We start from the raw sequence: 22,361 nt of genomic DNA, 5'->3' as shown, positions 1-22,361 counted from the left end.
TCTAAAGAAAACTACAATCCTTTGAGTTCTAGCATATTCTTAAAACAAAAATTACACAAAACTTGAGTATTCTCTGAGACGTGTTTGCATATCATTACATACGTGTGTCAATTATTCTAAATCCATTTGTAAATATCATATAACTTTATATAACAAAAAAAAAAAAAATGATATATCACTTATTACATAAACTTTTCAACTAATTGTAATTTTTAGGTGGTGGACTGTTTGGTATCCATTGTGGGACCTTTCTAAGGGCTTGTTTGGTGAGTTAGTTTGAGTAATGTTATTTGAATGTTTTTGATATACGCGTGGGTGAAAAAGTATATAAAAATGTGTATTATGTTGTTTAAAATGTGTAGTTTTATGTTTGAGTGGGGCTGCTAATTAGGAAAGTCTAGAAGCCAAGAATAGGAGTCGTTTGCTTACCGTGATAAACTTCCACGTCATCCAATCATTATTCCATCCACAAGCAAAATCTCAACCCATGTTGACTATAACGTTTAGGCCATTTTGTAGTTGTACTCTGGTTATATAATATATTATAAATCCGATTTAAAATACTATTATTATTTCGTGTGTATTCTAATAAGTATTACTGTTTACTAAAAAAAAATTAGAAATATTTAAATTAGTAACTTTATATATTTAAGCTAGAGAGTATTTTGGTGTGTAGAATGATGAAATCAAAACAAGAAATTCTATTATTAGTAATATAGATATAAGTGGATAAATAAATTCAATCAAAATGAGTGTCCCCACCTCCCAATAAGACTAAAGGGTCCGGTTAATGTGTACACTTAAGGTATACATTAAACCATTTATTTTTGAAAATATTTTTTCGAGAATTGAAAAAACTATCAATACTTTTTCAATTATCAAAATTTTTTTTCTAAAAATAATTTATTATTGTGTGTCTTTAATACACACATTAGTAAAATCCAAGACTAAAAGCCTAGAAGCCAAGAATAGGAGTCATTGCTTAAGGTGAATCCGTGATAAACCTTCCACGTCATCCTATCATTATTCCATCCATAAGCAAAAATCTCAGCCCATGTTGACCATAACGCTTACGTGCGGACTTCACTCGCTTAATCCAATCTCTCCAAACCCACATTCCAAAACCAAATTCCATCATCTCTATTTAAACCCACTCACTCTCCACCATTTTACTCTTCCACCACCCAATCATTTCCCACTCACTCCGCCCGGTAAACCCAACGTTACCCGAAACCAACAACCAACAACCATGGGCAACAATCCGGACGAAACCGGGTTCAAACTCGTCGGATTCTCCAACTTCGTCCGGGTCAACCCGAAATCCGACCGTTTCAAGGTCAACCGGTTCCACCACGTGGAGTTCTGGTGCACGGACGCCACCAACACGGCCCGAAGATTCTCATGGGGCTTGGGAATGCCCATCGTAGCCAAGTCGGATCTATCCACTGGTAACTTGACCCACGCATCCTATCTCCTCCGCTCCGGCCAGCTCAGCTTCCTCTTCACAGCTCCGTATTCTCCTTCTCTGGCCACCATGGAAAACGTGGCCCCCGCAGCCGCGTCCTCCATCCCCACCTTCGATCGCGCCGCCTGTCTCGACTTCGCGTCCAAGCACGGCCTCGGCGTTCGCGCCATCGCCGTCGAGGTCGACGACGCCGTTTCCGCCTTCCACGTCAGCGTCTCCCACGGCGCCACGCCCGTCTCCCTTCCCGTCCACCTCGACAAGGACGAAACGACCGCTCTCTCCGAAGTCCACCTCTACGGCGACGTCGTTTTGCGCTACGTCAGCTCCAAATCCAGCTCCGATTCCTTGTTCCTCCCCAAATTCGAGGCCGTAGACGCGACCTCATCGTTTCCGTCGCTAGATTTCGGAATCCGACGGCTAGACCACGCCGTCGGCAACGTGTCCGATCTCGCCGCCGCCGTATCGTACGTAAAAACCTTCACCGGATTCCACGAGTTCGCCGAATTCACGGCGGAGGACGTCGGAACGAGCGAGAGCGGATTGAACTCCGTCGTTTTGGCGAACAACGAGGAAACGGTTCTGATACCGATGAATGAGCCGGTGTACGGGACGAAAAGGAAGAGCCAGATACAGACTTACCTGGAGCACAACGAAGGAGCTGGAGTGCAGCATTTGGCACTGGTGAGCGAGAACATATTCAGGACACTGAGGGAGATGAGGCAGCGGAGTGGAGTTGGGGGTTTCGAGTTCATGCCGTCGCCGCCGCCGACGTATTACAAGAATCTGAAGAACAGGGCTGGGGATGTGTTGACAGATGAGCAGATTAAGGAGTGTGAGGAGTTGGGGATCTTGGTTGATAGGGATGATCAAGGGACCTTGCTCCAAATCTTCACCAAACCTGTTGGTGATAGGTATTTTATGCAACAACTAATTTAACTCTATACTCTCTATTGCTGCTGCATTTTTAATTTGTTTCCAAACTCTAGAGATCATTTTTCACATTTGAACCAAAAATTGGAAATAGGTGGGTTAAAAAGCAACCATCTTGGAGTGAAAATTGAAAATGAAATCGTAGATTGTGTTTTGAATGTAGTTTTGGTGGTTAATTTTGTATGTGGTGGTTAACATGGTCCCAAGTGTAACCTTGGCTGGTAACCTTTTGCCCCCACCTTGATTGCTTCACTTTTTATTGAAAAGGTGAAAAAGAGAAAGAATGTAAATTGAAAGAATAGAAAGTTATGGGTTTATTTTTTGCTTGATTAGTTATGTGGAGAATGTTAAAAGAAAAGAAGACTTTCCCTCCAAATCTCACCTTTTATGTAGAGGTAACTTCAGATGGATTTTTGAGAAAGATTGTAAATTATTTTTGTGGGGGGTCAAAAACACCAAGAAAAAAGAACAACTAGATGATTAAGATCAACACAACTAATTTGTAAGGAAAGAGAAGGTAATTTACAATGGGAAGATTGGAGAAAGATTGAAGATCAAGATGGGTGAACTGAGTATGTTTCATTAAGAAATGGCCTTAGCCGAGATACAAAAGATGAACTTAAGCTATTACAAAGTCTTTCCTCTCTCTTTTTCTCTTCTAAAACTGGAATCCCCTTCTTCTGTGGGTTAGGTCCTCCTTTTATCTTTCCCCTCCTCCTTTTCCAGCTGTTCATTATCTGGCTGGATCTCAAAGGAAGCTAGTCCCATCAGACACTTCTTCTCTTACTTTTTTATCATGAAAGAAGAATTTTGGGGTGTCCTTACAGTTCAGGCTGGTCATTCATCATTCAATGCGGCCGACGCTAGGTAGGAACATCTAATTAATGAGGAGTTAACTATTGCTTAAGGCTTTGTGCTGTTTTCTTAGTGTCCTCAGCGAGAATTCTGGGCGCCGAGACTTCAACCTTGGCAATACTCACCTCGGCCTGTAGCTCGGGTGATTCTGCTCTTCTTTGGCCTTTGGGCTTATGATACTGAGACTTGGGCCTAATCCCATCCTCTTAAGTTGCTGCTCCAATAGTCTTTCTTTGGCCTGCAATCCACGTGGTGTAGATACCCCCTCCCACAATTTTCTTATCTATTTCTTTTGGTTCTTTTCCTTTCTTTAGTGGTGATTGGTGAACCAAACATGGTGGCAGAGTTCACATGTAGTTGGGATTTAAACTTGTAATAATTATAGCAATTTCAAATGTAATTTATTTTATTTTTTAGTTGCTCTGTTTTGCCCTGTTTACATTATTTTGGATTGATTGGTTTTGGTTAATCATATGGACAGGCCAACCATTTTCATAGAGATAATTCAGAGAGTGGGATGCATGCTCAAGGATGAGGAAGGGAAGGAATACCAAAAAGGTGGATGTGGAGGATTTGGGAAGGGTAACTTCTCCGAGCTTTTCAAGTCCATCGAGGAATATGAGAAGACGCTTGAAACCAAGCGAGTTTCTGAACCAGCTGCTGCATGAGAATATAGTCTTTGATGTAACGTTCATCCACAGACCACAATACTATTTTTCTTCGAAGAATAAGGTAGTTGCTGGAGCCATGGTTGGTTATACTATTTTTACAAAATTTGTGGACCAATTCTAAGATATTGTCATGCATGTAAGCTTCATGTGTCACATGAACCATCAATTCAATGTACAAAGACATGAATGCTGAAATATGTTTATATAGATTGTCTAGTGTATGTTTATTATTTGATGATTTTTACTTATAAAAAAAAAAAGAAAGATTGTCTAGTGTATGCATTTTGGCTGTAATTTTCGGCAACTTAAATGAGGAATAAATTCTGGAAATTTCTTCTGTAATACATGTTTTTTATTTGTCCCTTGGGCATTTAGATATTGTTTACAATTATGTAAACAATATCTAAATAGATGTTTAGCAACAGTTGTTAATATTTCATTTTTGGTATGAATTGAGACTGGAGGCTAATTGGCAGTGATGAAATTGAGTGTTGGAGGATTCAAGCTATGATGAATAAGGCATGGTGTATTTTGCTGGTAGTCCATTAGGGTATGTATAAAGAAGCTACTAGAGCTCTTGTCCTAAAGGTTTCTTGCTACTCGGTGCCAATTGCCTAGAAAACCCAAAGGAGGATAGGCTGGCATCTCCAAAGGAAGGGAGAAAGTCCATCTTGTAAAGTGAAAACAAGTGTAATTTCCAACCAAGTAGATTCAGTTCCCAAATTTTTTTTTTGTTTTTTTTTTTTTTAAAAATTTAGGTGTGAAGCATGTCAATCTGGAATTGGTGGTACCTTTTTGAAGAGAACTAATAGAATAGGAGCGTGAGAAGTGTGGAGCAATTTGGAATATGTGATGGCAAAGAAGTAGGGGTTCGAAGGTTGTAGCAAGCAAAGGTAGAGAGGCAAAATTAGTAGATATACCCATATCAAGTTCCAAATAAAAACAAACTCATTTGGGATTTTTCTGACACTGCATGTTCAGTAAGCTAGAAGGTAGAGAATCCCAACTAGTAGTATTACTATTTCTCATACAACTGATACAGGAAGCCTTAAAATTCACCAGAACAAAATCAAACTGGCTTAATTGGCAAGAACAAACAAACCCAGCTCTGATAATTGATAAAATGTTAGTGAATCTAACCCAAAAACTGGATCTATTAAATAGAGAGCCCAACTAGTACATAGACGTATATTAAGTTATAAATTCCGAAACACAACAATCGGATTCAGTTTGACTAGTATGACCCAGTTTTGGAACTCGTGTATTTCTTTAGAGAGTAACAAAAAATTTCTTCTCATTGGCTTTTAATTGATTTGCAAAATCAATCAACAAATGATTGGAGACAACGCCAAAAGTTTCTACTCCAAGAAAAAGAAAATCAATGTACTTTGATGTGAGATGTATGTCGTTCCACAAATAGAATATATTGCTTTCAAATTTACTAGATACAGTTGAAGCTTGAAATATTTTGGAACTTTTGCATGACCACAATCATTGTCAACAGGGTGGTTGTCACCTTGAATGCCTGCACAACTACATTCCGCAAACCACAATCATTGTCAATAGGGTGGTTGTCCTCCACATTATGTTTAACCATATTACGAACAAGCTTTGATATCCTTGGTGCTGAATAGAAAGCATGAAAAAGTTTGATTTATTTCCAGCTAGATGTGACCTTTAAATCCATAAAGGGTTCACTCAAATCCATAAAGGGCCCATTCAATACACAGGAAAAAAGAGAGGGAGATTATGAATTCACGAATTCACATACCAAAGAAGATAAATCGATAGTAATTTTATAATAATAAACTTCTATTTTGTTTACAAATTAGGGCATATTTAAAATCTCTGACAAACTTATTTTCCAAGTAAGCATCCCTAAACATATTTTAATTAAAGTAGTACCATAACAGAACCTAAGTAGTTGACTACAAAAGGCTTAACTATATCTGAAATTAAGAAAATAAAATCCTAACCCCTCAACTTAATTTCATAAAAATATAAAAAATGAGCCCCATATTTTCTTCTACATATAGCATGAGAACCAGACATCACACGCTATAACATATATATCACAGAAACTTAGCTAGAGAATTTTTAATCAAATAATTCGAGATTATCTGAGTTGCTTTCTCTGAAGGATGGAAAGCATCCCAAAACACATATTTATTTGCATCTGAGCATGTAAATGGACTCTGCGGATCACACATGTAGCTCATCTCAAATAACCCAGTGCCACAACATCCCACACTCACAACATCGAACCCTGCAACCAAGAGCAAATAGTTCTCAAATCCAATGGTTTAAAGGATAAAGAAATAATTTAGCTAAAAAAGAAAAAACTTAAGACATCTCAAATTTAATTTCAAATTTCATTAATGCATGCTTTTGCAAGTTTATTTGATAATTAAATAGGAATTACAAAAAAAAAAAAAAAAAAAAAAATTCCTTTCCTTCTTTCTAAAATTACTAAAATTTTCTGCTAGAACAATAAACAAGGAAGTGATATTTGTGGCTTAATATAGATTTCCCAACTGACATATTAATCGACCTTGTCTTGGTCCCATTATGGCTGTTCATAATTCTGTATCTTAAAATAAATATACTATATGTAAATATGTTCAGTTCCCCATGGTTGCCTACCGTAGGAGTAGGGCCATTTAGGAACTAGTCATTAAATAAATATTGGACAGGCCAAGCCCACAGTTGTTTCTCAAAGCAATTATTAATTGAATTTATGAAGTTGGAAAGTCGTTTTGGTATGATCCAAAATAAGGAATAATGAAATAAATGTCAAGAAAAAATGAGAAGGAAGAAAAACTAAAATGATGTATACGAAATCAAAACTTACCAAATGTGGAAGGCTTCTTAACGATTTGAAGAAAAATGTCATATGCATTTGCAAACACTAGTTTAAGACCAGGAAGCTCCTTGTTAAGCTTTGCCACCAAACTCTTCAATTTCCCATTAAATTCCAAGGCTACATTGTTATATTCCTTCACACAGTCATGATCGAAAATGTTTTCTGTTCTCTCCAATGGCAAACACCCCATTGGAGGAACCCCAGTTAAGGATATTTTTCGAGCTCCTAGACCATGTAGTGTGTGAATGAAATTATTGGCAAGTCCGATTAGAAAATCCTGGTACTGTTCGATTGTGAATTGGGATTGTCGGTCTGGTAATGTGTAATAGTTCTCAAGGAAGTCGTTTGTTCCTACACTAATCAAATATAAAGACTCACTTAATATTTCTTTTGCCTTCTCATCGCCAGCATACATTTTCAATTTCTTTTGGTAGTCCTTGTAGTACTCCACTTCCTTCCATAGAGGTATAACACCCTGAAACGGGATAAATTACATGAATAAATTTGTTTACTTTTTAGATAATCTGTTGTTATAACTTATTACAAGGGAGATAATAGGAAGTGAGAATTTAAACCATAAATATCTTCTTTAAAAACACTAGGAAATAGGGCCGTAGGGATGTGTATGGGTTGGGTTGATGGGTTTCTTCAATCTGATGACCCAATCCATACACATCCAACATGATTGGGTTGAAAAAAATCCAATCCAACTCAACCCATCACAGGGGGTCTAACCCAACTTACATGGATCTGGTTGGATCCATGGGTTTGACATATTTTTTAATTTAAAATTTTTAATTGAGCATTATAGCAATACTAATACAAATAAGAGAAAATTTTAATTACCTAATAAACATGAGCATAGAACCAAACCAATGCAAACTATTTTATTAGTGCTTCAAAGTTAGAAGGATATCATATATTTCTATACCAACTCAGTTGTTGAACAAAAGAGTAAATAATAAAATTATATAACATATTTCTTAAATATATATTAAATATAGGTGGGTCGAATTAGATTAGATGGATTTGTGAATTTGTTGACCAACACCTAACCCAACCCATCGTAAAATAAATTTTGACAATCCAATTCAACTCACCAAACCCTACAAATCGACCCAACCCGACGGGTTGGGTTGATTTTAGCGGATTAGCAAGTTGGCCACACACCCCTACCAAGAGGTACCAACTAGTTGAGTTACAAACACACTAACATATGAACTAAAAAAAGTAATACTCTTTTTGGCAGAATTTGGGAGATATGATTAGTAAATCTTATCTTCGTTTTTTTTTAGAAAGGCTGATTCCCAAACTCAAATTCATGACCTATCACTTTTGATGGAAGACATTTACCATAGCCCTTACGCATAGACTAATGGGTTAATTGTTGCTATGTAGAATTTGATAAATAAGGCATGAGTGTGTGTAGAGTGCAATGTGATGTGATGTGCATATTGATACTTATGCACACATAGAATTAACATGCCAAATTCGTTGTCAAAAGTCTTGTAATTCAACTAGTTGACAAGTCCTACTATTTCCAACGAAGACATTTAAGATTCAAATCTCCCCACAACTAACTCTCGAATTGAAAAAGAAAAAACAAAAACATTCAAAATTGGTTAACGTGTATGTATTGGAAAGTTCATATTGGTACTTACTAGCACATCAGAAGTGGCATTATCATAGCCAGTTCCTGCAGAAGCAAAGCAAACTCCAGTAGCAAAATCTGAGATATTATAAGTTGGATCCAAGTAGGCAGGTATTGCTGGCTTGAGTCCAAAAGCCTCAGAGATGAAGTCAGGAGGAATCCGACCATTGGAGAAGCGTCCGGTTGGGTGGCCGCCAAAAAAGTCACGACCATAAGGCACGAAGTTGCTCTTGGCAATCGTTTGAATCTGGTTATTGTTACCTGAATCCACAGATGAGTCTCCAAAAACTATGACTGCTGGAACTTTAGCTTTGGATTTTCCTACTAGTACTAGGATTTGGATTAAGAACAGCCATGGCATGTAGATGTATGCCATCGCAGTTTTTTTGTATCTCAGTTGCTTGAAGCAACAATAGAGATTGGCTATGGAAATGGGATGTGGGAGAAGAAATGCTAATAATTTATTGCATAAAGGAAATGAGAATTTAATTGGATATCGACCTGAAAAGTTTGGTGGTGTAGTTATTATTGCTTTTAATTGTGAAGTACCAAGGTCTACCATCATTATGAGGTTGTGCAGGGCTTAGCTATCAAGACATCTTGCAGTAACGTGCCGATCAAAGTCGGTGTTCCCAACATTTTGAGTTCATATTTATGGTGCGAATTGTTGAAGTCAAAAGTATTTCATGAATTTATTTTGTGTGTGGTTGGTTGCGTGTGGAAAAGGTTAGAAATTACTACACTAAAATGCAGCCTCTGGCCCCTTACTGCTCCACCCGGTCCCCCCCCTGGATCTCATGCACTTGTTACATGAAGGAATCACTTGCATTTCTTGAAACTTAGTACAACCTTTATGGTTCGTTGGGTAAAATAATTAGCTGTAAACTAAAAAGTGCTTCTTGAAAAAGCAGTTCCCTTTCTACTTTTTTCAGAAAGCATGATTTAATTCACAATTTTGTAGAACCAACAAATAAATAAATATATATATATATATATATATAGTCAAATATATATATATATATATATTAAATTGCATCAAATGAGCCTTTATAATAAATTAGAACATTTAACTAGCATAGAGGTGATTTATCAGGAGGCTTAGCTTCACCAATGTTTTTGTTTGAATTTATAACGCTACTAGGAGTAATGAAAAAGTTGATAGATGCTTTAAAAATATTTGTTAGAAAAATATTTTTATTTTTAAAAATTTATGGGAAAAGAAAAAAGTTATTGTTTTTTTTTTTATATAATTTTTTATATTTTTCATGAAAGTAGTATAAAAACTTTTTTTTTTTTTTAAAGATAAACTATAGAAGTATAAAAACTTTTTTAAAATAATACATTAACAAATGTCTTAAGACCACCTATTAACTAGACCCATTTATTATTTGATGAAAGTTTTTTTAATAAACTATTCTATGATGAAAGTTACTAAAAGACAAAAGATCAATACAGATGAGATTAAGTAAAGATCAATATAGATATTTAAAAGACAATAAGTCATATATGATAGGAGGTAGTATACCTTTTTCGGAGAATATACCATCTCTCTCATAGTAGGTGGATCCTATATATCTTTGTATTATGAATCTGATCATGAAATGTAAGTTATTTTAATATATCAAAAGTGAGATCTAATATTACGATTAAAACCTCAATATATTGGGTAATCACACGTAGTGTTGAGGGAACTTCTTAAAATGAAATCCATAATAATCTCTTTCTATAGAAACATGAAATATCCCATTAAGATAAATTTAATGGGAGCTAATTATTCAACATTCTGGGCCTAGCCACTTTAATAAAGAGTTACTAAAATTTATATTTAATGAAATTAGCTTATATAAAAAAAATATATAAATAACTAAAATATTGAACTAGTGACTCAAGGAATAAAATAGTTATTTACAAAGGCAAAACTTAGGTATAATACTTAGGTGCTATTTCTTAGGTTTCCATCTAAAAATTCAACCATATGGCAATACCTTTATCCCATGAGAAAAAAACCACATAGCTAAATTTTAAGAATGGGAACCTAAAGAATAATACTTAAATACTGTACCTAAGTTTTGTCATATTTATGAAGTGACAATTTATTATGATTTTGTTCATTATGGATATTTCATGCATGGGTCATATTGGGATGTAATTTATTAATAAGGCTTAGATTGCAATTATATTTTCATAGTGGTATTTGTTATACAATTAATGGTAATTTTGGATTTATCAAGAGTTGATGAAAGCCTGAAACCCATTAGAGTTAAGCCTTATTTGTCCTTTTGGTCCAATTTCAAGCCACACACTAGAACTTAATTGGACTGGCCCAAAAGGCTAATCTAGTTAAATAATCAGTTATTTATTTAATAAAACTTATTAAATAACGTAACTATCTAGGCAATCAAAACGTACATATGATTAAAATTAAGAAGAGAACAGTTTTCTCTATAATCTTTCTTGAACACAGTTTTCCATACGTAAGAGAATGTATGTAAGAACTGATTAATAGACCACACATTTTGGGCACCATGTGAAATTGGGATAAAGATTGAAGGTCTTCTCAGGATACTACCTAATTCTTGTTTTTAATTTTCATTATATCAAGGTACGTTTTCTATTCTTTGTTTTAGAATTAAAAGTTGTATATTATCTCTCATGAATGAAGTAGATCCTTGTACTGCTTCCATGCTTGTTTTGTATAAAATGCAAAACTATGTTTTCCAACATCTTCTTCATCATTCTCTTCTATGTTTATAGCTTGAGGTCTAGATCTCCGCTTAATACTTGGGACTTAAAATTTTCTTTTCTATTTTACTTTGTACTTTGTAGGCCAGTGTTCTGGCTAACAAATCGCTTGGTTTACCCAATCTTTTCTTTAAGGGCTTAGAAAAATTTCCCCTTCTTTGGGGCTTTGGTCATTCTTATGTCTTGGTTGGCAAGTTTTATGATTTGGTCAAAGAAACTTTTGGTATTTTTTTGATCAGTTTTGAGATAAATCCGTCTTGGGACCATTTTTAACCTTGCTATGGTTAGTTAGATAATGCTATAATTAAGACTCTTATTTTTAAAATAATTGATTAAGAATCTAAAAAAATCTCAATTATCCAATAGAATTAAACTATCCTATTCATGCATGTGAAGCCTTGTCCTAAGCCTAAGTCAATGAAAATTATGAAAAATATGGCACATGATGCATCATAATTAATACTTTAGGGAACCAATCAAAATTAATTAATTACATTTACATGTGGCCTTAATCGCAAGAACATCTACTGTTAAATCTTGATTAAGCTATATCTTGCAATTCAATTGTTCAATTTAAGCGCATAATATGTGGTTTTGATCGTTAGGATTTCTAGATTCATATTCAATTAAGTATTTGAAAATTCAATGGTTAAAATTATGATTTTGTGCTTATATTATAAAATGATGATTTTGTCCTGCAAATGAGGTTAAAGTGTTAAACGGAAGCTTACAAAATGGTTTTCTACAATTATAAGTTCTTATAATCTATATATTACTAAAAGCTGAAACGTGGCGTTTAATGTTACTGTGCTCACGTTGAGCCACATTAGCATCTACGTCATTATCTTTTTTCTTTCCAATTTCCTATAATTGTTTTTTAACATTTACTTTTTTTTTAATAATTGCACTTTCTCTGACCTTTCTCATACCTTTACCTTTTCATCTCCCCCACTAACCTCAACCTTAATATCACTTTTCATCTTTCTTTATTTTGTCTCTTCATCTTTCTCTCCCTTGCCTTTTCATCTCCCCACTACCCTCAACCTTAATGTCACCCTTTATCTTTCCATTCATCTTCCTTTATTTTGTCTCTTCACATTCATGCCATCTTCTATAAATTTGTTATTCTCTCTTCCATTCTTTACATAGTTTTCCATCAGAGAAATGTTGTTTCTCCCTCCCTCCCTCCCTCTCTCTCTCTCTCTCTCTCTCTCTCTCTCTCTCACAATAATTTTTGGAGTATTTTTTTTTCCTGCATCTCTGCTTAAGTTGATAAATTTTTGTGTTTGTTATAACTCTACGTTGGGTTGGTACAATTTAGTTTTATGTTTTAAGTTTTTTTTTTTTGGTTCTCTTTGATTCTTATATATTATACTATTGCGTTATAAAAAAAATTAAAAAATATAATATAATATATATATATATATATAAAATATATTATTCTATTACATAACAAGATTTGGATAATTTGGTGTTTATTGTTATATATATATATATATATATTATATTTTTACTTTTTTAATCTTTCCATCTTATTTTATTCAATACTCAGTCACATCCTCCATATAATTAAATTATTTATATTTTCTTTTTTTAATTAAACATATAATATTTTATTTAAATTTAAATAAAATTAAATTGTACTCACTTTTTTTAACATTTACACTTTCTCCAACCTTTCTCTTTCCCTTTACATTTTCATCTACCCACTACCCTTTCTCTTAATATCACTCTTCATCTTTCCCTTTATTTTGTTTCTTCTTATTGTTATCCTTTTAGTATACATTTGGCATTCTCTTTTCCATTATATGCATAATTTTTCTTCACAAAAAAATTTATTTCTCTCTCTTTCTCTCTCAATTTTTGGTGATATATATATATATATATATATAAATAAATATATATTTTGCATCTCTGCTTTAGGTTGAGAAATTTTTGTATTTTTTAGAACTTTACTTTAAGTTGATGCGATTTAATTGTTTTTTTTTTTTTTTTTTTTTTTTTTTTTTTTTTTTTTTCACTTTGGTTGTTAAAATTTATCATATTGCATTGTAAAGAATTTAAGATAGTAAATAAGAATGTAATATTTTAATATTACATAATATGATTTAAATAATTTGGTATTTATTTAGAGATAATTAATTTGGTGTTTATTGTTATATCTTTTATTTTTACTTTTTTTCTTCTCATATTATTTTATTCAACATTATTATTATTGTTGTTGAATTAATATATTAGATTGTATATTTTTTAAAAGTCAATATATTAACTTGAAAGAAAATGAAAAACTAACTATTAACCAATAATAACTACAATAATATTTTTACGCGCAACGCACGGGTCTACGACTAGTTTGAGGTATAAAGTGCAAGTATCCATATAATTTATGGCTGAAATCTGCACTTAATTTGTAAATAATTTTTAACGCTCGTGGCTATCCCTCACCTTATCCTTTTATGCTAGTGCTGTCTCAGGAAACCATGAAGGCAAATTTTGCTCAATCATGTTTGATAATTGTTCTTCATCAAATTCCTCTATTGGTGAAGCTAAGTAGCTCTTTTGGCGGCAAAAATGGCAAAATACCCCTTTCATCCAAATTTTCCAGCAAAATGTTCTTGTTCTGAAACTATCTAGCGTTATGCCCCTATTTTGAAACTTGATTTTGTAAAAATCGAGTTTCAATGTAAAACTCGATTTGTAGAAAATCGAATTATAGGCAATCAAACTTTAAAAAAAAAAAAAAAAGAATTTTTTTTTTTTTTATAGAACTCACCATTTGAAATTTTTCAAGGAACTCAAGTTCCTTACTGAAATTCGATTTTTAGAAAATCGAGTTTCAAAATAGAGACATTTTGTTAGATAATTTCAGAACAAGGAACATTTTACTGGAACTTTTGGACGAAAGGGATATTTTGCTATTTTGACCCTCTTTTGGCAGTGCAGTTAGGTTTATCCATGAAAGCATAAAAACATACTGTCAAACTTTAAGGGAATTTTCCAGAGGTCATAAACGCCATCAACTCTAAACCTATTTATTGATTTTACTTTCATAAAATATATATATATATATATATATATTGATTTTACTACGAAAAGCTAGATAGGCTTCCGTTTGATCATTATTAACCATCAAGTCAGCGTATCTTATGATAAATTTGTATAGAGACCTGCCAAATCAAGAAAAATAATAAATAAATAAAACTTGGAGACCATTGCTGCAGAATCTGAAAACGGCATGTGACTATATATATCTTCTTTTTTTTTTTTTTTTTTTGAATCAGATCAAATTATATATCAAATCTTTTTTTGTTTTTGAAAATCAACTATATCAAATTATATATAATGTATTAAGTCAACTTATCTTTCGATAAATAAGTTGAATGCAAGGGCGGCCTGAGAGATTCACTCAAAAACTTGCCAAATATGCCATTATCCCCTATATATAATTAGAGCATCCACATCAGTGGAGCTAAAAATTTAACTTTTTAACTCTACCAAAAGTTATTTTATTTATTTTACCTATACACATGCTACAACAGTGAATCTATTTTAGTTTTCAACACAATAAAATAATATAAACATCACAATAAAATAATATATCATCTACAATAAAATAATATATCCCACTACCCAAAAACATCCACAGCACCAACCACAACCACCTCTACCATCAGCCATAGCCACAACCACACCCATAAGGCCACAACCACCACCACTATCACCGGCCACAACCACCATTCTACTTTGGCAACCACAACACAACATAGGAAAAAAAAAAAAAAAAAAACCACAACCCACTGCCACTGCCACTGCCACAACCACAACCACAACCACAACCATAAAACTCATAGCCAAAATCCACAAAACCCATTGCCAAAGCCAAAATCATCCACCACCACCACAACCAAAATCTACAAATCCACTGTCAAAATCATCCATCACCACTACCATAGTCAAAATCAACAACCACCACCACAGCCACCAAACCCATATGAAAATACATTAAAAAAAAAAAAAAAACTCAATCATAACAAAGAGAATAGAAAGATGGGCGGCAGCGGTGGCTTGCGGCTTGGGGAGGACAGTGTCAACGTGGGTCTGATCGGCAGAAGAGAAGTGGGCGGAGGCGTGGGTCGGAGACGTGGTTCGGCGGCTTGGGGCTTGGGTAAGCTTGGGTCGGTGACGTTGAGGCCGGCGGAGGCGTGGGTTGGAGAGCACGGAGTGACTGAGAGAGAGAGAGAGAGTGACTGAGAGAGAAAGAGGCTAGAATGACTAAGAGAGAGGAATTTCTCTTATTTTAATCACCGGCCAAATAAAATAATATTTTTTTTAGCTCTCATGAACAGTGCACATTTATAGATAGATGTGCACTATAGCTGCGAAGCAAAAAATTTTGCTTATAGCTCCACTGCTGTACTCTTCTTTTGTAATCAGTGGTGCTAAAAAATAGCAATATAGCTATTTAGCACCACTGCTGTGAGTGCTTTTATATCTAATATTTTCTTGGGTCACTTATTTCCACAACTTCATTTTTTTTTTCTTTAAAAGAAAATTGTCTACAAGACTACGGCCTTGTTATTGGAAAACCAAAGTGACAAAATTGCTCCTTATATTTAATGTTAACTGCAAAAATTATAAAATTCAATTTGTTATCTTGTGTTTATCAAAAAGACACATAATATTTTATAAATGATATATATACGCACACATACTCTTTTTTTTTTAATTTTAATTTATTTATAGGGTTTTAATTTACAGCGTCCTCTTCTGATAATTGTACTCTTTATCATCAGACCAAGATATTAATTGGTTTTTGGTATAGGCGGAGATTGAACCACAAACCTCTTATTCAACCATTAAAGACTTTATCAGTTGAGCTAACGGGAACCCACTATACACAAACATATTTAATTAAGAGCATTTGCATAAGTTTGTCTAAAAAAATTATGTCTATTTTAAATACATATAGAAACTGACCCTCTAAGTTTCTGGCTAAAATACAAAACTGGCACTCTAAGTTTCTTTAGATTTCATTTCAGTCCTCTAACTTTGCTTTCGTTCATTTTATTCCTCTAACTTTCAAGTTTATTCAATTAAGGTTTTTTCATCAACTTTTGTTATATATTGTGGTTACTTTTTCAAATTTTTAATTTTTTCTTCAAAAATTTTAAATTAAAAAAAAATTCAATTAATGATTGAAAAATATTTTCCAGTTTTCTTTTTCAAAAAATTTTAACAGAAGTTGATAGAAATGCCTTAATTGAATAAATCTGAAACTTAAAGGATTAAAATGAACGAAAGCAAAATTAGAGGACTGAAATAAAACCTGAAAAAACTTAGAGAGTAAGTTTTGTATATTAGCATTTTTTTTATAGGGCTTTAACTTACAGCGTCCACTTTTGATAATTGTACTCTTTATCATCAAACCAAGATACCAAATGATTTTTGGTGTAGGCGGGGATTAAATCACAAATCTCTTATTTAACCATTAGAGTCTTTATCAATTGAGCTAACAGGAACCTACTATATGCAAACATATTTAATTAAGAGCATTCGCATCAGTTTGTCTAAAACTTTTCTATCTATTTTAACATAATAACCTACTTTTTTATTTTACACAACTACTTTTCAAAACTACCTACATCAAATTATTTATTTTATACTCTATTTTATTTAAATAATCATTTAATTTTTTTTTTCTTTCTGTTATACTTATATGAAATCTCTCGCCTTTCATTGTCTCAGATCTCTCATCTCTCTTTCCTCTTGAGTCTCTCTCATCTAAAACCCATACACTCACACATATTTCACATACAAATATTTCATCTCTCTCTCCTCTCGACCTCTATACGCGGTGATAGTGACGAAGGCTAGTTCATATTTGTCGGGGACAACACATGCAGGATTGCAAGGGTTTGGGTTTTGGTTAATGGATTTTCCATTGATGGTTGATTTCTGGTTATTCTTTGATGGGTTTCGGTTGATTTTCCATTTGATTTCAATTGATTTTTGGTTTTCTGTTGATTTTTGTTGGTAGTGGTGGTGGTTGGGTGGTATTGAGTTGTGGTGGTGGGTGGACGGTTGATAGGCTGTCTTATTTAGAGAGAGAGAGAGAGAGAGAGAGAGAGAGAGAGAGGCATCCAAAACCCATAAACTCACACATATTTCACACATACAAATATTTCATCTCTTTCTCCTCTCGACCTCCATTCGCAGTGATGGTGACAGAAGCTAGTTCATATTTGTCGATGACAACATATGCAAGATTGCAGGTTTTGGGTTTGGGTTAATGGATTTTCCATTGATGGTTGATTTCGGGTTTTTCGTTGATGGGTTTGGGTTGATTTCTTTTTTATTTCAATTGGTTTTTGGTTTTCCGTTGATTTTTTTTTGTGGTGGTGGTGGTTGGGTGGTGCTGAGTTGCGGTGGTGGGTGGATGGTTGATTGGCTGTCTTTTTGAGAGAGAGAGAGAGAGAGAGAGAGAGAGAGAGAGAGAGAGAGAGAGAGAGAGAGAGAGAGAGAGAGAGATAGAGAATAAAATATTGATTTACATAGCTACAATAACTATATATATTTACATGGCCATAGTAGCAAATGTGTAAATATTAGGACTGTCCATGGGTTGGTTCGGGTTGGGTTTGTGCCCAACCCGCAACCGACCTGATCAGATCGGGTGGACGGAATCTCAACCTACTGCCGACTGAAAGGATGATCGGATCGGGCCGGTTGAAACTTCAGCAGGATCCGGGCAGGTCGGTCGGGGTTGAAAATTTGGAAAACGGTGAGAATCCGGCGTAGATTCGGCATGAAAACGGAGAAAAACGGCCAAAATCCTTGATGTCTCACTAGATCTGGCCTAGTCTAGGCCATTTTCTATAAGATCTCGGCTAGATTTGGCGAATCTCGTCGAAATCTTGACGAAAATGGTATAGATCTCGCTAGATCTACCAAATATCGCCGGAAATTTTGTGGGTTGGTCGAATCGAGTTGATCGGATTTTGGAGGAAGGAAAACTGACACTCGACCCGGAAAACTCGGGTTTTGGCGGAATATACCCGTCGTTGATCGCTGCAGAAGTCGGTTCGGTTGGCGACAGGTTGGGTCCAATCGGCAACGGCGGGTGGGTCGAGTTGATCGGGTCTTTGGATAGCCTAAGTAAATATACACATTTATACACCCACCGATTGATGTGGGTATTTTTTTTGGGGGAAAATGTATAAATTTGACCACTTTTTCTATTATATACTCATCGATGTAAATGCTCTATGGACAAGACTTAGGTGTAATGCATTAGATTCTCCAATTGAATTTATAGCTTGCTTTTGTTGACAAATATTTATGAACAAACAATATTATCACTTGTTCTACGCCAAGATGTTTTTGCTTTGGCTCATTCCTTTCATTGTGTTAAGTTCTCTCATGTTTGTAGAGATGGTAATTTTGCAACTCATAACATAGCTAGACATGCACGTCATGTCACTGGTTTTTCTGTGTGGATGAAAAATGTCCCATGGCACACCTTTGATGCTTATTAGGCAGACTTGCCTATTTTTTAATAAAATTTCTAGTCTTCTTTCTTAAAAAAAAAAAAAAAAAAGTACCAACATTAAAAAAAAAGTCAACAAAATTTCAAAGCCTTTCACTCTATTACATATTGCCTTTATTATTGAAACCATCAATGTATAATTCATTTTATGGTATTATTATTGATTCCATCCCATAGCGAGTTCTCAATAGTACCGTGAAGATAGAATCTAAGATTATTCTAAGGTATACTTGTGTTGAAGAATAGTTTTAAGTCTGAAGCCTAGCTAAGGCGTGCTTAAGATCTTATATTTTCTATTAGGTATGAGCTTGCCTGGACGCTGAAATTACTAGCTATGAGTATTGTATTTAGAAATTGAAACTAACTCTTGGATAAGAATGAGTGAGTACTGAGTAGGACTGCAGCCATGGAAACAGTAGAAAATCATTGCTTGATGTAGACTTTGCATGCATGTCAACCTAATCTTAGGCAAGAATTAGGCTGTTAAAGGGCAATCTATATACATTAATAGAGAAAGTTGAGAGAAAATCCAATTAAATTTCAAATTGGATTGCAATTGTAGTCTAATTTTGCACCACGTGTCCTATCTATATATATTTTTAACTTCTAGGTGAGTTAATGTTGTGTAAAAGACAAAGTGTCTAATATATATATATATATATATATATGATTGGGTTCAAGTTACACCTGGTGTAACTCTAAGTAAGCAATATTACACTACCTAATAACTTGTTATTGAATTAATATTTTGAAAATTCAACCGTTGAATTACATATTCTATATATTCTTAACATACATGCCGATTTTCATATCAATCAAATACTATTTACCATTTGATCTATAAATTCATTTGATTGATGACATGGTTATTAATTTTGATCACCTTGAAATTTTGCAAGCATGAAGAATATACGAAGATAATGTAATCTAACGGTGGATTTGTCAATATTTGCATCCAATTAAAAAGTATTGAGTGGTGTAATATTGCTTGCTTAGAGTTACACCAGGTGTAACTTGAACCCAACTCATATATATATATATATATATATATATAAGCTAAGAGAAAATCTAATTAGATTTCAAATTAAATTATAATTGTAGACTAATTTTACGTCACATGTCCTATCTATATATATTTTTAATTTCTAGGTGAGTTAATGTTATGCAAAAGACGAAGAGACTAATATAAATAAACAATAAAAAACCCAATCTATATAATAAACTCATGTGTATATCCAAAAAATAAAATAAATAAAGAAGAAAGGAAGAGTAAAAAACTAATGTATATATTTATGACTTAAACAATGTATAATTTGAATCCATATATGTGTAATTGTGTTGGTTTTAATTGTACTGTGCATATGCACGGATTATACATTAGTTTTTATAAAATGAAAGCCTTGATTCAGGCCTTAATTAAAGATGGTCTTGTGAGTGACAATGGTCCGCAGTACTGTTTTGATTGAGTGTCACATATATATCATATTAATTTAGTAGTTTAAATATCTATTTTAGATTAGTTGAACCCTTGCCTATAAATAGGTTATTTATTCTTCTGAAAAAAATTTCATTTATTTTGAGCCCCCAAACAAAAGGAGTAAAGTGACACAAGTGGGATTTGAGGTTCCAAACCAATCATAATCCCTAAATCAATCACTTATTATTATTAGGATCTGAGATTCAAATATTCTAAAATCTTCGCCATGCTTCTACTAGTATTCCTCACTCACTCATTTCGTGCGTGCGTTCATTCCATGACTAAAATGTAACTAACTCCTTAAACTTTTTTAATATATAGTGAACATCCATTGGATCTCTGCCAAGGTTATGCATTATTGAAAAATTATTAGGTACTCCTTGAGTAATATAAATGCGTAGTCCCCCCTCTTACATGAATGATGGGTCTCACTATGAATTTAATTAGTGGAACCACCATTCATGTGAGAGGAGAGAGTACACAATAATTTTCCTGTATTATCAATAGTGCAAATCATTACAATTTAATTGCCAAAACAGTGGCATGCTTGTACTCCCAATAAGTCACTAATAATGACATTATGAAAAGCTTAAGATGTATATTAGACATGTTAGTTTATGGTATAGGTCTAAGTCTGCACTTACTTCGTGTGTAAAGCGAGTCTCCTATTTGTACTAAAAATCTAGGATTTAGTCTATTATATATATACTTATGGTTCATTGTAACATAGATTTTGTATAACACTTTTATATAATAAAGATGTAACATTTATGGGTTTCTTCCATATAATTAAGAGTATAACCCTTAAGAGTTTCTTCTGTATAAGAGTTGGTTGTCAAGGCTGAATCACGTACGTAATTCTTGTGTTCTTATGTTCCTATTTTATATTTCATCTTCCGCATCTATTTTAGCATATCCAACATGGTATACATCAATGCTAATATTTAACAAAAGTTAACATAAATATTATTAGTAGAATCTATCTGAACACAAAAAATTATTTAATGTAAAATTATATGATCTCTTATATAAAATATGATAGTTTCAAATTATATAATGATCATTCATATTATTATTATTATAATAATAAAAAAATATTTACAAAGTGTTGACATTATTTATAGGAAAACGTTAAAGTCATAAACTATTTTACAAATTGTGTGGTTAGTGATTATTAGTAAATAAAAAAGTTATGTTAGTGGGAGGTCCAGATGATAACCGGTATCAATTTATCATATTAATTAACAGTTTGTAAAAATATTATAAAATAGTTTGTACTTGCAACCTTACTCTTATTTAAATTGTGAAACTCAAAATTCCTAGCCTATATATAGAAAAGTATGGGAGATTCTAGCCTTTTGCCCTTAATTTTTTAAAAATTTAGCAATATGCCCCTATTTCGAAACTATATAGGGATATGCCCTTATTTCGATACTCGATTACCTTAAAATCGAGTTTCAATGAAATACTCGATTCGTAGAAAATCGAGTTATGCCCGATCAAACTTAAAAAAAAAAAAAAAAATGCATGGAACTCGATTTTACGGAAGTCGAGTTCCAAAACGCTGCTATAGGGCTTTAAAATGTCATTATAGGGCTCCTTGAACCTAGTATGGGGACTTATAAAAAATTTTTGCAGAAAAACGCCGCTATAGGGCTTTAAAACGTCACTATAGGGCTCCCTGAACAGGGCGATGACACTTACAAAAAATTTTTGCAGGAAAACGCCGCTATAGGGATTTAAAACGTCACTATAAAGCTTAGAAACGCCACTATAGGGCTCCCTGAATATGGGGTGATCATACTTGTAAAAATTTTTGCATTGAACTTGATTTCCTGTAACTCGAGTTCCATGCAATTTTTTTTTTTTTTTTTTAAAGTTTGATCGGGCATAACTCGATTTCCTATGAATCGAGTATTTAATTGAACTCGATTTTAGTGTAATCGAGTATCGAAACAGGAGCACGCCCCTATATAGTTTGCAAATAGGGGTATATTGCCAATTTTTTAAAAAATTAAGGGTAAAATGCCAGAATCTCCGAAAAGTATGCACTTATAGAACTTGCTTTTATTTATTTATTTTTTTTCTTTTCACTTTTATAGAACTGTTTTCTTTGTAATTACCTTTGTTGCTTGTTGAGGACATTTATATTCTCTCTTTT

The 22,361-nt window shown here is 33.5% G+C and overlaps 2 protein-coding genes across 2 annotated transcripts; one reads left to right on the top strand and one right to left on the bottom strand.

Annotated features, from left to right (window-relative positions):
* The first annotated feature begins 1,039 nt into the window (after nucleotides 1-1,039).
* On the top strand, nucleotides 1,040-4,151 carry LOC126696742 (4-hydroxyphenylpyruvate dioxygenase-like). The gene is made up of 2 exons (XM_050393439.1): nucleotides 1,040-2,376; nucleotides 3,732-4,151. Exons 1-2 carry the CDS (start codon nucleotides 1,055-1,057, stop codon nucleotides 3,916-3,918), a joined length of 1,509 nt encoding a protein of 502 aa, XP_050249396.1. The 5' UTR covers nucleotides 1,040-1,054; the 3' UTR covers nucleotides 3,919-4,151.
* Nucleotides 4,152-5,689: 1,538 nt separating this feature from the next.
* On the bottom strand, nucleotides 5,690-8,900 carry LOC126696744 (GDSL esterase/lipase At2g42990). Its single transcript, XM_050393440.1, has 3 exons — nucleotides 8,446-8,900; nucleotides 6,773-7,259; nucleotides 5,690-6,187 (listed from the first exon to the last, which is right to left on the bottom strand). The coding sequence occupies exons 1-3, from the start codon at nucleotides 8,809-8,811 to the stop codon at nucleotides 5,994-5,996; spliced, it is 1,047 nt and encodes a 348-aa protein (XP_050249397.1). The 5' UTR covers nucleotides 8,812-8,900; the 3' UTR covers nucleotides 5,690-5,993.
* Nucleotides 8,901-22,361: the final 13,461 nt, after the last annotated feature.

The sequence above is a fragment of the Quercus robur genome, chromosome 8 (assembly GCF_932294415.1).
Source record: "Quercus robur chromosome 8, dhQueRobu3.1, whole genome shotgun sequence".
NCBI lineage: Eukaryota > Viridiplantae > Streptophyta > Magnoliopsida > Fagales > Fagaceae > Quercus > Quercus robur.
Note: the sequence above shows the minus strand (reverse complement) of the source record. Positions and strands in the feature narration are given on the sequence as shown.

What these genes read in the sequence shown, in the direction of transcription:
- LOC126696742 (XM_050393439.1), top strand. Translation starts at nt 1,055, where the DNA reads ATGTTGACCATAACGCTTACGTGCGGACTTCACTCGCTTAATCCAATC. An exon ending in ACCAAACCTGTTGGTGATAG is followed by an intron (nt 2,377 to 3,731) that starts GTATTTTATGCA and finishes TCATATGGACAG; the next exon opens with GCCAACCATTTTCATAGAGA.
- LOC126696744 (XM_050393440.1), bottom strand. Translation starts at nt 8,811, where the DNA reads ATGGCATACATCTACATGCCATGGCTGTTCTTAATCCAAATCCTAGTA. An exon ending in ATGCCACTTCTGATGTGCTA is followed by an intron (nt 7,260 to 8,445) that starts GTAAGTACCAAT and finishes ATCCCGTTTCAG; the next exon opens with GGTGTTATACCTCTATGGAA. An exon ending in TAAGAAGCCTTCCACATTTG is followed by an intron (nt 6,188 to 6,772) that starts GTAAGTTTTGAT and finishes TCTTGGTTGCAG; the next exon opens with GGTTCGATGTTGTGAGTGTG.